The sequence below is a fragment of the Lepidochelys kempii genome, chromosome 7 (assembly GCF_965140265.1).
Source record: "Lepidochelys kempii isolate rLepKem1 chromosome 7, rLepKem1.hap2, whole genome shotgun sequence".
NCBI lineage: Eukaryota > Metazoa > Chordata > Testudines > Cheloniidae > Lepidochelys > Lepidochelys kempii.
This window is the reverse complement of record NC_133262.1, coordinates 73,541,680-73,554,484: the sequence shown is the minus strand read 5'-3', so window position 1 is coordinate 73,554,484 and position 12,805 is coordinate 73,541,680. Positions and strand designations below refer to the sequence as shown.

Here is a 12,805-nt window from a genome sequence, read left to right as displayed (position 1 = left end):
GAAATAAACCCTTCCCCGTGATGTCTGTTGTCCCCTTGTTCTTAGGAGCGCCACAGCCAAGGGGGCTCCTAGCTCTGGCTGGGCAGGGACAGGTCTTGTCCATCCCCTGCACAGCTGCACTGGAGGGGAGACTAGACCCACCTCCTGGTGCCTCCCTCTGCTGCAGGACGCTCTAGGACTGGGCAACAGCCCCAGACGTTCCTGCAGCTGGCGGAGGCTTGTGGATGTAGGTCCAACCTCCCCTTGTTCCTATGAGCAAAGCGGGCTCCTAGCTCTGGTTTAGCTGGGGAAGGTCAGGACTTGTCCATCTCCCGCACAGCTGCTCTTTGGGGGGGATGAGGTTGGAGATCAGACCCACTTCCACGAACTTCCTGCGGCTGCAGGATACTCTGAAGGCAGCACAGAAGTGAGAGTAGCAATCCCATGACCCTTTGTGATAAATGAAGGAGGGGTAGCTCCTTTTTATGGGCACCCGGCCAGCCAGCTAGCTATGAAGTCCCTCTTAGTGGCTGTTCTCTTCTTGCTTTACCTGTAAAGGGTTAACAAAGTTCCAAATAAAAGAAAAGGAGTGGGCACCTGACCAAAAGAGCCAATAGGAAGGCTAGAAATTTCAAAATGGGGGGAAAAAATCCTCCCTTTGTCCGTGTGTTGTGGTTCTCCAGGACAGAGCGGAGACACAGAGCAGCAATGCTGTAAGCAGCTTTAAAACCAGATATGAAAAAACATCAAATCATACCTCAACCCTACTTATCTGAAAGTCCAAATGTGTAAGTAGATCAGAAATGTTTAAAAAGATGCAATTAGGGTTATTTCTGTTTATTTCTTATAGCTAATGGACTCCTCTGTGCTAACCCCAGATGCTTTTGTTTAACTTGTAACCTTTAAGCTGAACCTCGAGAGCTATCTTGATGCTTAATTTTTGTAATTGTTTTTCTTTTAAGAAAAAGCCTAAGTTCCAAATGTGTGGGGGTTTTTTTTTTGTTTGTTTGTTTTTTTTAAGAACAGGATTGGATTTGTGTGTCCCTAAGAGGTTTGTGTACATGTTGTTTAATTAGCTGGTGGCAACAGCTAATTTCCTTTGTTTTCTTTTGCAGCTCTTCCCCGGAGGGGGGGGTGAAAGGGTTTGAGGGTACCGCACAGGAAGGAATTCCCAAGTGCTCCTTCTCGGGTTCAAGGGGGTTTTTTGCATTTGAGTGGTGGCAGTGTTTACCAAGCCAAAGTCAGAGAAAAGCTGTAACCTTGGGAGTGTAATACAAGCCTGGAGTGGCAAGTATTAATTTTTAAACTCAAAAGTGCCAGAGTGGGGATTCAGCCTTGACACCCCCTACAAACAATGCCCCCCCAATCCCCTTTTGGGGTCAAAACACCATGAAATTTTAGATTTAAATTTCTGAAAATGTGAAATTTACCAATTTTCAAATCCTATGGCCATGAAATTGACCATAATGGACTGGTGAATTTGGTGGTATTCCTTAAGGATAGGGCCCTAATTCCTTAAAGTTTGTTCAAGATATTGTCATAGTTGTCACTCTTACCATAAAGAATCTCTTCAGCCACTAGTGAAATGCAAAGTTACCAAACATGACAACAATGTAAAGGTAGAAAGTAATACTTTGTTTGTTTCAAGCTCCAGGAATATTTAAGAAAGGTATAAATTTAGTTACCTAAATTGGAATTTACCCAATATACATATACTAAAAATACCACCCCATCCTCTTGTGAAATGTGTGACACAGAATCTTTAATGATGACAAATGATCAGGATCTCATTTTTAATCTCATCTGAAAATCTAATATTTTAACATGCAAGATGTAATATGTAAGCACATTAATGAGCTTCATTTACAGCCTTCAATAAAAATGGTCATGCCAAGATTTTTGAAAACAGGCACCAAAAGATTTTGCAAGAATGCTAAATGTAAAAAGTTATTAATATTCTGCATACATGTACATTTTATGTTCAATACCTATTTTGAATTTGTGCCCTAAAGAAGGTGGTGATTAATTGTTATTCTATCAAGTATGTCAGGAACCCAGATAAGTACTGCTCCATGGGATTTTATTTGATCCCAGTACAGGTTTACCTTTGGACTATCATTGAGCAGCTGTTTTTTTTCCTTAGTATAGATTAGTGTTTTATATCAAGTCACTTAAAAACTAAATCCCTACTTATAGCTTCTTCCCCAGCTAATTTTCTCAAGCATAAGTATATTTTGACAAACTTATACCTATTACAGAATAGCAACTTTTACCTATGAGTCTTCTGTTACAATCCCTCTATTATATTTCAGCATATTGAACTCTTAATGAACATTCCTCGAGCAGGATTAAGTCATCCCATCTTTACATCAATCGACCATAACAAGGGGATTTACCACATTAGTTGCCCTCAAAAACCTTTTAATTTGAAGGTCACGAAGTCAGAACAAGTAAAATATGAGTTACATTGCAACTAATTTGTGAGCAGACAACTTTAAAGCAAGCAAAAGCACGTGTGTTAGCTCAACCAAGTTACATATGTTTGAAGTGCTCTCAACATTCATTAAGAGTAACATGGAGCCATGTTAGCTGTTTTAGATTAGACATTATATCATGGTTTCAAATGTGTTAGCCTGTGTTTTAGGTCATCTAGAGACTTAAGTTTTAAGATGTGATACTCACACACGCTAACATTACACCTTTAAATCCTAGTCTAGCCAAACCTTAAAAAACATTAAGAGGGATTTCCAATTGTGCTAAACCCAGTTGCCCTAACTCCGAACACGACTGAAAAACACCCTTATTGCACATTAAGATGAGGTCTCAAGTGTGATCATAGGTTAGTCACCAGCGATAAAGCAAGCTTCTTTTCTTTAGTGTCCCAAAATGACTAAAATGAACTCTCTGGGTTTGAAAAATAGCCTTACATTTCAAGGTTTACGTAAGTAGTTATCATTGTAACAAGGAAGTCTCTGAAGTAGTCATATTTACACTGGCTGCCAACACTCTCCCCTGCCCACTGGCTCAGTGCTCTGATTGATGTTTTCATAGTGTGCTTTGCTTTGAATAAACCTCGATACAAACATAATGGCTACCCAACTATCTCAGTTTCATTTGCAGTAACTGGCCAAAATAAACACTACCTCTGAAAAGTCAAACTGCTTCTACTGTCTTGGTTTCCTCAAACTTGTTTAATACCCCTATGATAGGATATTGTGTGAAAGTGCATACAATATTGACTTAGATTTCTAAAAATACAAATATCAGAGGGGTAGCCATGTTTGCCACTTTTACAGATCCAGACTAAGAGTCTTGTGGCACCTTATAGACTAACAGACGTATTGGAGCATAAGCTTTCGTGGGATGCAGAGTTGAAGGGGGTTAGCCCATTCACACAGTTAACTACTGGTGTGATTAGGCCTGCATTGTTTGTTGTAATTAACAGCCAATAAAACAAGATAAATTCAGAATTTTCACAGTTTATCCACAGCCCATGTTTTCAACATTAGGTTAACAAGTGGATTTTTCCCTACAGTAATAAACTCCTATTGTAAGTCCAAACTTCAAATTATTTTAGTATTGTGTCATTGCAAATATAAGATATTAGATATAGTCTACTTAAAGAAAGTTTACTGCTTCTTGCCAAGCAGTTTTCTCCCTCAGAAAATAGTAGATATTAATCAGCAGAAAACCCAATGAGACAATAGTGGAAGTCTTTTCAACTGTACTTTCATTTCTGGCACTCAAAGAAGTGATTTAGTTTCCAAATATTTTCAGTTTAATCAATAGCTATGTTTTTTTAAATTTATTTTCTATCTATCCATTACTACTACTGCCTTACTTGTAACTCCTCAGCTACACTCATCTTAAGCCATTAAAGACCATTTTGGTCTATGGTACGTCAAGCAGATTGGGGTCCACTTATTTTTCTGGTCAGTTAATTACATACTGAGACTCAATTTTTTTTTAAAACAGAAATTTAATGTGATATTCCAAGCAAAGACAATATAGCAAGGCTGCAAGGTGTCATCTTGACAGGGTTTGGTGCAGTATGGCCCACTACATTTTAAGAACCACCACTGTCCAAAACTTGAACAGTTAAAAGAAAGTTGCAGTTTTAGTAGTTATGATATCAGCTATTTATGTCAAAACTCTAAAGTAAATGGAAATGAAATCAAAGATCATTTTAAAAACATTTTAAAAGTGAATATAGTGCTTAACAACAGTGCTCCAAAGAATTAAGTGTATTCATTCATTCAAAAAAAAAAAAAAAAAAGCATAGGTGAGAACAGTACCAGATCCTCAACCCTGAACTGAAAACAGCTAGAAGCCAGAGGAGGGAACTTTAATCTACATCTCTCTTTAATTATTTGATTTGCATTACACTAATGTGCCAATTATGAAGGTTTTTGTGATGTACACATCTGTGCAGTAGGAAATTAAGCGCACTCACTCATTTTACACAAGTCAATAGCCAGGACAGATGTTAATCCTATCACTCACTACCTGTCTGCACTGGATTTGAACCACCTACATAAGAACAGACTATCATCAATCCCTTGAATTACTTGGTCTTCATAATACCACATATGCAAGAAACCATAGAACCACTAACTGTACTTGAGGGCAGGGGATATGTGGAAGTATACATGCATAGTGAAGGAAGAATAAACCACAGAAGTGCTTGCAACGTTAGTCTTTGTAGAGCAGTGATGGGCAACCTGCGGCCCGCAGGTTGCCCACCACTGTTGTAGAGAGTGCTAGCTGGTCCCTTAACCAAATTATTACTGTAAAGACAGAGTCTTCTTTTTTCATTAACACTGAATAAATAAAATATAGTATGCGTCTTTGTATCCACAGTTAGCTTTTGCTCTCGATAGGCAAGATTATTTGGTCCTAGGTTTGATTATAACATTTAACCCAACCTCAGGCGATGCAGCAGTTTAAAAAAGGCTGTACACAGATTACTAAAAATCACGGTAGGTTTAACTGTTTAAATAATACTCTTAGATGTTTAATCTAAATTTACCTGTTATGAGTTTAGTTCTGCTGCTTTTGCTTTCCCCATCCTCTATGTTTCTGTTTGTGCTCTCTTCTTTTAAACCATGAACAATATTGTCAAAAGATATGCTCTTGCTGGACACAATGTTGTCTCCGCTGATTGGCTGATTAATTCTGCTATTAGCTTCAAGTAGAGAAATGAAGTCCTCAGACTGAGCAGCTTCAATGGGTTCCAGCTGAGAGCAGCTTTTAGCCTGCGACACATTCTTTGAAGACACTGGCAGAGATTCTTCATCACTATCAAATCCAAATGGATCCTCTGTTACCTCATCTTCAACTTTGGGTTTTTTAGGAATTTCTGAAATATCTGGTTTGACATTGGGCCTCTTCTGTCCTAATTTGGCCATAAATGTGGTTTCTCCCCATTTTGTGCTAAGGGTGGTCCGTTTGTTAGAAAAGACTTCATCAAACTTTGAGTTGCCATTTCCCCCTTTCCTGCTGTATGTCTTTCCAAATCTGGATGTCATTTTGACAACTGTTTCATATTCTCTGTGGGAAGAGAAAGAATTAGATAAACTAGTTTCTGTATATTGTTACTTTTTAGTGCAAGTGATTATTTTTCCACCCTATTAGAGAACTTTAGTTAGTACTGTACACAGTATTGCCTGTTTATTTTTGACAGGCATAATTCACTTCATTTACACGTGTATTTTTTAAAGTGAATTCTGCAACAAGCGTCACTTACTTCTCCCCATTTATTTAGCAGAAATTCGCCACCCCATAGTTTATAAAAACTTATCTGCTATGAATAAATATTTGGAGTGTTCGATTCTCATGTCATAACTCCTATATAATACCTTTATTTCCAAGGTTTGAGGCCATTACTTTTATGAAAAATTAGAAAGGCTGTATTTTGTCTAACTTTAGACCATTTTCATTCTGCATTTGTATGTGCAGCTCATGTTAAATAGTTAGACTCTATAATCCAGTCTGGTTTTTAAAAGGTGTTTTTTTGTAGTAAAAGAAAAGTGTTAAAGTATTTCACAATTCTGTAGTTGCCCCAGATCTCAAGTCATTATAAACCGTAAAGACAACTTCACTTTTATGCTCTTCTCACAAGGCTGAAGTAGGTTTAGTTAGTAATATTGCTGTGATGTGTTCTGCCCCATCTGTGCATGCAAGGGCAAATAATGTTATTAACCGGAAAAAGACGACTGTCATAATACTCAAATGTATTAAGCCCAACTTGTAAATAAGCTTTTGCACAATTCATAGCCCAAAACAAAGTATATAGTTCCAGCTAAATCCATTTCTAAGTCTTTTCAGGATACCCAGTGCAACCACAGCCAAACCTCAGTCTTCAATAGAAAGTTTAATTGTGATCAGATGCTTAACACAACATTAACAAGAGGGAAGGAACACAAGCCAGAATACGGAAAAAACATTTTGAAGAATGGTCAGGTAAGTAAGCATGGCCTGACAAAATTCACCCTAGGGTACTTATGCAACTAGCTGAAGCAATCTCAGAACCATTAATGATCATCTTTGACAACTCATGGAGGACAGGTGAGGTCCCAGACAATTTAAGAAGGGCAAACAGAGTCCCTATCTTTAAAAAGGGCGGGGAGGGACCCAGGGAATTATAGACAAATCAGCCTAATTTCTAAACCTGGAAAGATATTGGAACAAGTTATTAAACCACCAATTTGTAAGCACCTCAAGGATAATAGGGTTATAAGTAATAGCCAATATGAATTTGTCAAGAACAAATCATGTCAAACCAATCTAATTTCCTTCCTTGACAGGGTTCCTGGCCTGGTGAATGCTGGGGGGGCGGCATGTTGTGTTTGGACCAGAGATGATATCCTTGGATTTTAGTAAGGCTTCTGACGTATTTCCACAGGACATTCTCATACGCAAACTAGAGAAATGTGGACGAGATGAAACTACTGTGAGGTGGATGCACAACAGATTGAAGGCCCATACTCCAGCAGTAGTTATTAATGGTTGGGTGTCACACGGAAGATGTACCTAGTGGGGTCGCAAAGGGGTCTGACCTGAATTCTGATATTCATATTTTCAATAATTACTTGGATAATGGCATGTGCGGAGCATATGCTTATAAAATCTGAGGATGACACCAAACTGGGAGGCGTGGCAAGCATTCTGGAGGACAGGATTAGAATTCAAAATAACCTTGACAAATTGGAGAATTGCTCTGAATTCAACAAGATGAAATTCAGTAAATTCCATATAGTGCAGAGTAATCCCACACGAAGGAAAAATCAAATGCACAAATACAAAATGGGGAATAACTGGCCATATGATAGTAATTCTAAAAAGAATCAGTTGGTTATACTGGTTAAACTGAACATGAGCCAACAACGTGATGCAGTTGCAAGAAAGGCAAATAGCATTCTGGGGTGTATTCATAGGAACATAAGACACAGAAGGTAACTCTCCCACTCAGCACTGGTGAGGCCTCTGCTGGAGTACTGCGTCCAGGTTTAATCACCACGCTTTAAGAAAGATGTGGACAAACTGGAGAGAGACTGAGGGGGAACATCGTAACAGTTTCAAATATGTAAAGGGCTGTTATAAAAGGATGGTGATCAGTTGTTCTCCATATCCACTGAAGACAGGAAAGAATCAATGGGCTTACTCTGCAACAAGGGAGACAGATGTTAGGAAAAGCCATCTAACCATAAGGATAATTAAGTTCTGGAACAAGTTACCAGGAGAAGTTTTGGAATCCCCATCACTGGAGGTTTTTAAGAACACATTGGACAAACACCTATGAGGGATGGTCTAGGTATACTTGGCCCTGCCCCAACACAGGAAAATGAACTAGATGACCTCTCAGGGTCCCTTCTAACCTAAATGTTCTTGCTATCCGATACGTAAGAGTAGTTGAAACAGGTTAGCCACATCCAAAATGTCCAGTGAACAAAGTTTAAAACAAACATAAAACTACAATCACAGGTTAAATGGAAACATGTCTGAACAATTCTTTACCTCTGTTTCACTGCTGCCCTTATTTTAATTTGAAGAGGAAGACCGGTTCAAAAAAACAAAAAAACAAATACCTTGTCTATATTTTAACATTATTAAAACTGTAAAACATTTATTTTCCCTATATATGCTGTTTACTTTTAGATTTTCTCAGCCCGGGCACTGATAATGGATCAAGTTATATTTTGTTACAGTAAATTTCAACTGAAGTCCATCTTCCGGTCTGCAAACACAGATATGGAGTGGCAAATGCTATGGGGGATAGGATTAGATGTCTCAGTGATTTTTTTTATTTAAACTTATGGAAAATTGCCATTGATTTTAGGTAAAAATCTGTTCCTATAAATCCTAAATTGGGGTACAAAGTTGCCTTGAGAAGAATTTTCCTTTCTTAATAGTTACAAATTTGAAATCCTTTACCACACTGAAAGCTACCACTTATACATACCCGTATTATGGCCAGAAAAATTAATAAGTAACTTTTTATGTGTGTCCTGTACCTGCAAAAATTCTACTCACCTTACTATTCTTTTCCTTTGGAAAGTTGCATCATTTTGCTTTCTCTTGAAATTTTTCTTTTTATTTTGGTCTAAATAATTTCTCAACTTAAAATATTTAACTAAGCTTGACCACAGGACCAAACGGTCTTCCAACCACGTTGTTTCAATAGTCATCTCTAGCAAGAATCCTATTTATATTAATCTCCCTTTCCTGAGGGGGCCAAGTTTTATTTGCCCTTAGAACAACCAAATTTTCAGTCTTTGGTCCTGGGCATAAGAAGACTAGAAATACACCATGCTAGGACTTAAAAAGTTTACACTGTTAATGTCACATCTTACAACAACATCCCCTTGAGAATTCCACCTTTACAGTAGTTAATACAGAGGATGACGCAGGATTTACAGATGTTGCTCCTGAACTCTGCTCCATCTTTCATTTCTACTATTTTGCAGGATTAATTTGAAACTGACACCTCTGGCTACTGGTAGAATTAGCATGCTCTGCGATTCTCTCTCCCCCTTCACACCCAACTAGAATCTCCTGGCTGTTGAGCCGTAGCTACTCTCCTTTCACTCTCTAACTCTCATTTTTGTTTCTCCTATATAAATAGTTCAATATTTGCCTCTAATGTTTCATTTTCCCCTCAAGGAGCTGAGTGAATCTGAGGGTTATCCTTATTGCTCCACATGTTTTAAAACAGCAGCAGCAAAGCTTACCAAAATGATTAGTTTTACTATGTTGCTGCTCAGGAACAAGTAACAGCAGAGAAAACTGATCTGTGTCTGAAGACTCAAAGAGACAGTACAGGAACAGTTCATATTTGAAATGCCATATTTACAACCATAAAGGCTAGAAATAAGATACTAAACTGAATTTTGTAGTAATTGATAACCTACACAGCTCCTACACTCAGGGGGAAAAAATTTTATTCACCAACACGCAAGTTTTGTCCAACCCTGATTCAAAGACTTATAGCACTTCACATTTTCAGCACCCTGCAAAAATATTGTCACGTCTAAATAATCACAAAAAAACGCTTTAAAAAAAAAAGCAGCAAGTTACCAAAAGTCATTTAATTGCAGCTACAAAGCTGTACCATATGGTCTAACCTCCTTATATTCCTAATAAAATATACTGGTATTTTCACAGATGCTCTACTGTTTTATCTGAAATTTCTAATAAAAATTTCTAAGTCTATACAAGAATATAGAAATTAAAAATCTGTGTTGTGCTACTTGATAAGTTAAATATGAGCTAGTAAACAGTTGAGCATTAAGTGATTACTATTACATGATCAATTCATGACCCATCTTTAAGATACATAATCAGATTTAAAATATTTTAAACGCTTCATAGAATATTTAAAAACTAATTTAACTTCCACTTATTAATGCTGATTCTCTTTTTGCTTTTCCACTCAGCTTCAACAATATATTTATTAGTTTCACTTTCTGGTTTCTATACCCTAGCACTTTCTAGCTCTCCTACTCTAGCACAATGGTGCAATGTTTGGGCACCAAACAATGCAGACAGTATAAATACAAACTGTTCACTGCACTCTGTTCATTGAAACCCATTTTAAGAACCTTATTCCTGGTTATTTTAAATACTGCTTTCTGAAAAGCTAAGGCCCAACCAGACCTGACTGACTGTCCGTTTTAAAGGAGGAAAGTAGCCCACTTCTCTTTACTTTCTACCCATCGTTTCCCTTCCATAATCAAAGGGAAGAAAAATAGTTTAAACGAGACATACGAAGCGGATGAAATCCCAGGGGAGACACCATCATCCTATGCCTCCATATAGACTCAGTGTGTGATGCGGTGTCCCTCCCTTCCCTGCCCTCGCACCTCCGGCCCTTCCACCTCCAAGCAGTAAGAACCGAAGTAGCTGCCCAGAGTGTTTAGTGACGAAGGAGGCTCCCACCCAGCGAACAGGAAGCAGCAGGCTCCGCACCCAACCCGGATTAAGCGCCACCTGCTCCTCTGCACACCCGACAGCAGCGCCTGAAGCCAGCCTCCGACCTACCGGGGGAGGTGGAGAAAGTTCCCTCAACTCCCCTTCCCCCCTCCCCGCAAACTTCCGGGCCCGGCTCGCAGGGAGCTGCGTTGAGCGAAAGTTGCCCCCCTCCTCCCGCGCCCGGACTTCCTAGGCCGCTGGAACTTTCCAGCCTCCTCCGCACTCGCGGTGCGGCCCCCCCGCCCCGACAGAGAACCGGCGGCACGGGGTGGGGGGCAGCCGCGCTGGAAGGAGCAACAGGGCCTTTTCCCAGGGCTGGAGGCCTCACAGGCCTAGGGAGCCGGGTAGCCGCCCCGGTCTCTCCCTGCCGCTCGGTACCTACCTCAGTCTCACCCAGGGAGGAAGGAGGCGGCGGGGGACCCCTCTCCTGCTCTCGGCACTTTCCGAACTCGCCCCCGAGAACGCGGCTACCTGGGCTTCCTCGGCCCCGAGTCTCCGCCCGCGGACACGCTCGCCAACGCGACTCCTCCGCGTCCCTCCCCCCAGCGGAGCCTCCCTCGCCGGGGTGGGGGGTGGGCGCTGGCGCTAGGACCCCCGGCGCCGCCTCCTCCGGCGCCGCTTTCTCCGCACCAGGATTATCGCTGCTCTTTGAACAGGGCCCTGGACCATCTCTCCGCCATTTGCCCCCCGCTCCTTCCGTCACTGCGCTTCCCACACTCGGCCGCCTCCCCGCAGCCAATCACATCTCGCCTTACTCAACCGACCCGCACGCTGCGGCGCATGCGCCCCGAAAGGGCGCTGGGACGTCACTGCGCACGCGCGCTCGGGGTGTGCTGGGAGCTGTAGTTTTATAAATTGCTGGGGGAGTTAGGGGAATCTCTTCCCAGCCCCCACCAGTCTCCTGTGCTTTTTCCCCTTGTCATGGGGAGAGCTGGAGGACTGAGCAATGCTCCTATCAATGCTGCCCAAGTCTATCTGTGTGCATGCTGCCGCTCTGGGCATTGCATCAGGCTAAAAGGGAGAGCGGCAGGGTGCTGTGACAAGGCAGGGCTGCTTGATGGCTGGTGACATTGCAAAAAGAAAAGGAGTACTTGTGGCACCTTAGAGACTAACCAATTTATTAGAGCATAAGCTTTCGTGAGCTACAGCGCACTTCATCGGATGCATACCGTGGAAACTGCAGCAGACTTTATATACACACAGAGAACATGAAACAATACCTCCTCCCACCCCACTGTCCTGCTGCTAATAGCTTATCTAAAGTGATCATCAAATTGGGCCATTTCCAGCACAAATCCAGGTTTTCTCACCCTCCACCCCCCCCACACACAAACTCACTCTCCTGCTGGTGATAGCCCATCCAAAGTGACAACTCTCTACACAATGTGCGTGATAATCAAGGTGGGCCATTTCCTGCACAAATCCAGGTTCTCTCACCCCCTCACCCCCCTCCAAAAAACACACACACAAACTCACTATCCTGCTGGTAATAGTTCATCCAAAGTGACCACTCTCCCTACAATGTGCATGATAATCAAGGTGGGCCATTTTCAGCACAAATCCAGGTTTTCCCACCCCCACCCCCCATACACACACAAACTCACTCTCCTGCTGGCAATAGCTCATCCAAACTGACCACTCTCCAAGTTTAAATCCAAGTTTAACCAGAACGTCCGGGGGGGTGGGGGGGTAGGAAAAAACAAGGGGAAATAGGCTACCTTGCATAATGACTTAGCCACTCCCAGTCTCTATTTAAGCCTAAATTAATAGTGTCCAATTTGCAAATGAATTCCAATTCAGCAGTTTCTCGCTGGAGTCTGGATTTGAAGTTTTTTTGTTTTAAGATAGCGACCTTCATGTCTGTGATTGCATGACCAGACAGATTGAAGTGTTCTCCGACTGGTTTATGAATGTTATAATTCTTGACATCTGATTTGTGTCCATTTATTCTTTTACGTAGAGACTGTCCAGTTTGACCAATGTAAATGGCAGAGGGGCATTGCTGGCACATGATGGCATATATCACATTGGTGGATGTGCAGGTGAACGAGCCTCTGATAGTGTGGCTGATGTTATTAGGCCCTGTGATGGTGTCCCCTGAATAGATATGTGGGCACAGTTGGCAACGGGCTTTGTTGCAAGGATAAGTTCCTGGGTTAGTGGTTCTGTTGTGTGGTATGTGGTTGTTGGTGAGTATTTGCTTCAGGTTGCGGGGCTGTCTGTAGGCAAGGACTGGCCTGTCTCCCAAGATTTGTGAGAGTGTTGGGTCAATTTGGGAGAGTGTTGGGTCAACGCTTCCTCAGCTCTCGTCCCCTAAAGCCCCTACTCTTCTTGCGCTATATTGATGACATCTTCA

The 12,805-nt window shown here is 41.3% G+C and overlaps 1 protein-coding gene across 5 annotated transcripts in view; it reads right to left on the bottom strand.

Moving 5' to 3' along the window:
- The window catches only part of WAPL (WAPL cohesin release factor), a 127,011-nt gene extending 115,837 nt beyond the window's left edge, over positions 1-11,174 (bottom strand). For 4 of the 5 annotated variants that reach the window (XM_073353327.1, XM_073353329.1, XM_073353330.1 and 1 more), the window contains exons 1-2: positions 10,832-11,174; positions 5,009-5,529 (exon numbers count right to left, since the gene is read on the bottom strand). In XM_073353327.1, coding sequence (XP_073209428.1) covers positions 5,009-5,507 — 499 coding nt within the window. In that variant the 5' untranslated portion in view covers positions 5,508-5,529; positions 10,832-11,174. The remainder of the gene's footprint in view (positions 1-5,008; positions 5,530-10,831) is intronic. The other variant, XM_073353328.1, reaches the window with a different exon arrangement.
- Positions 11,175-12,805: the final 1,631 nt, after the last annotated feature.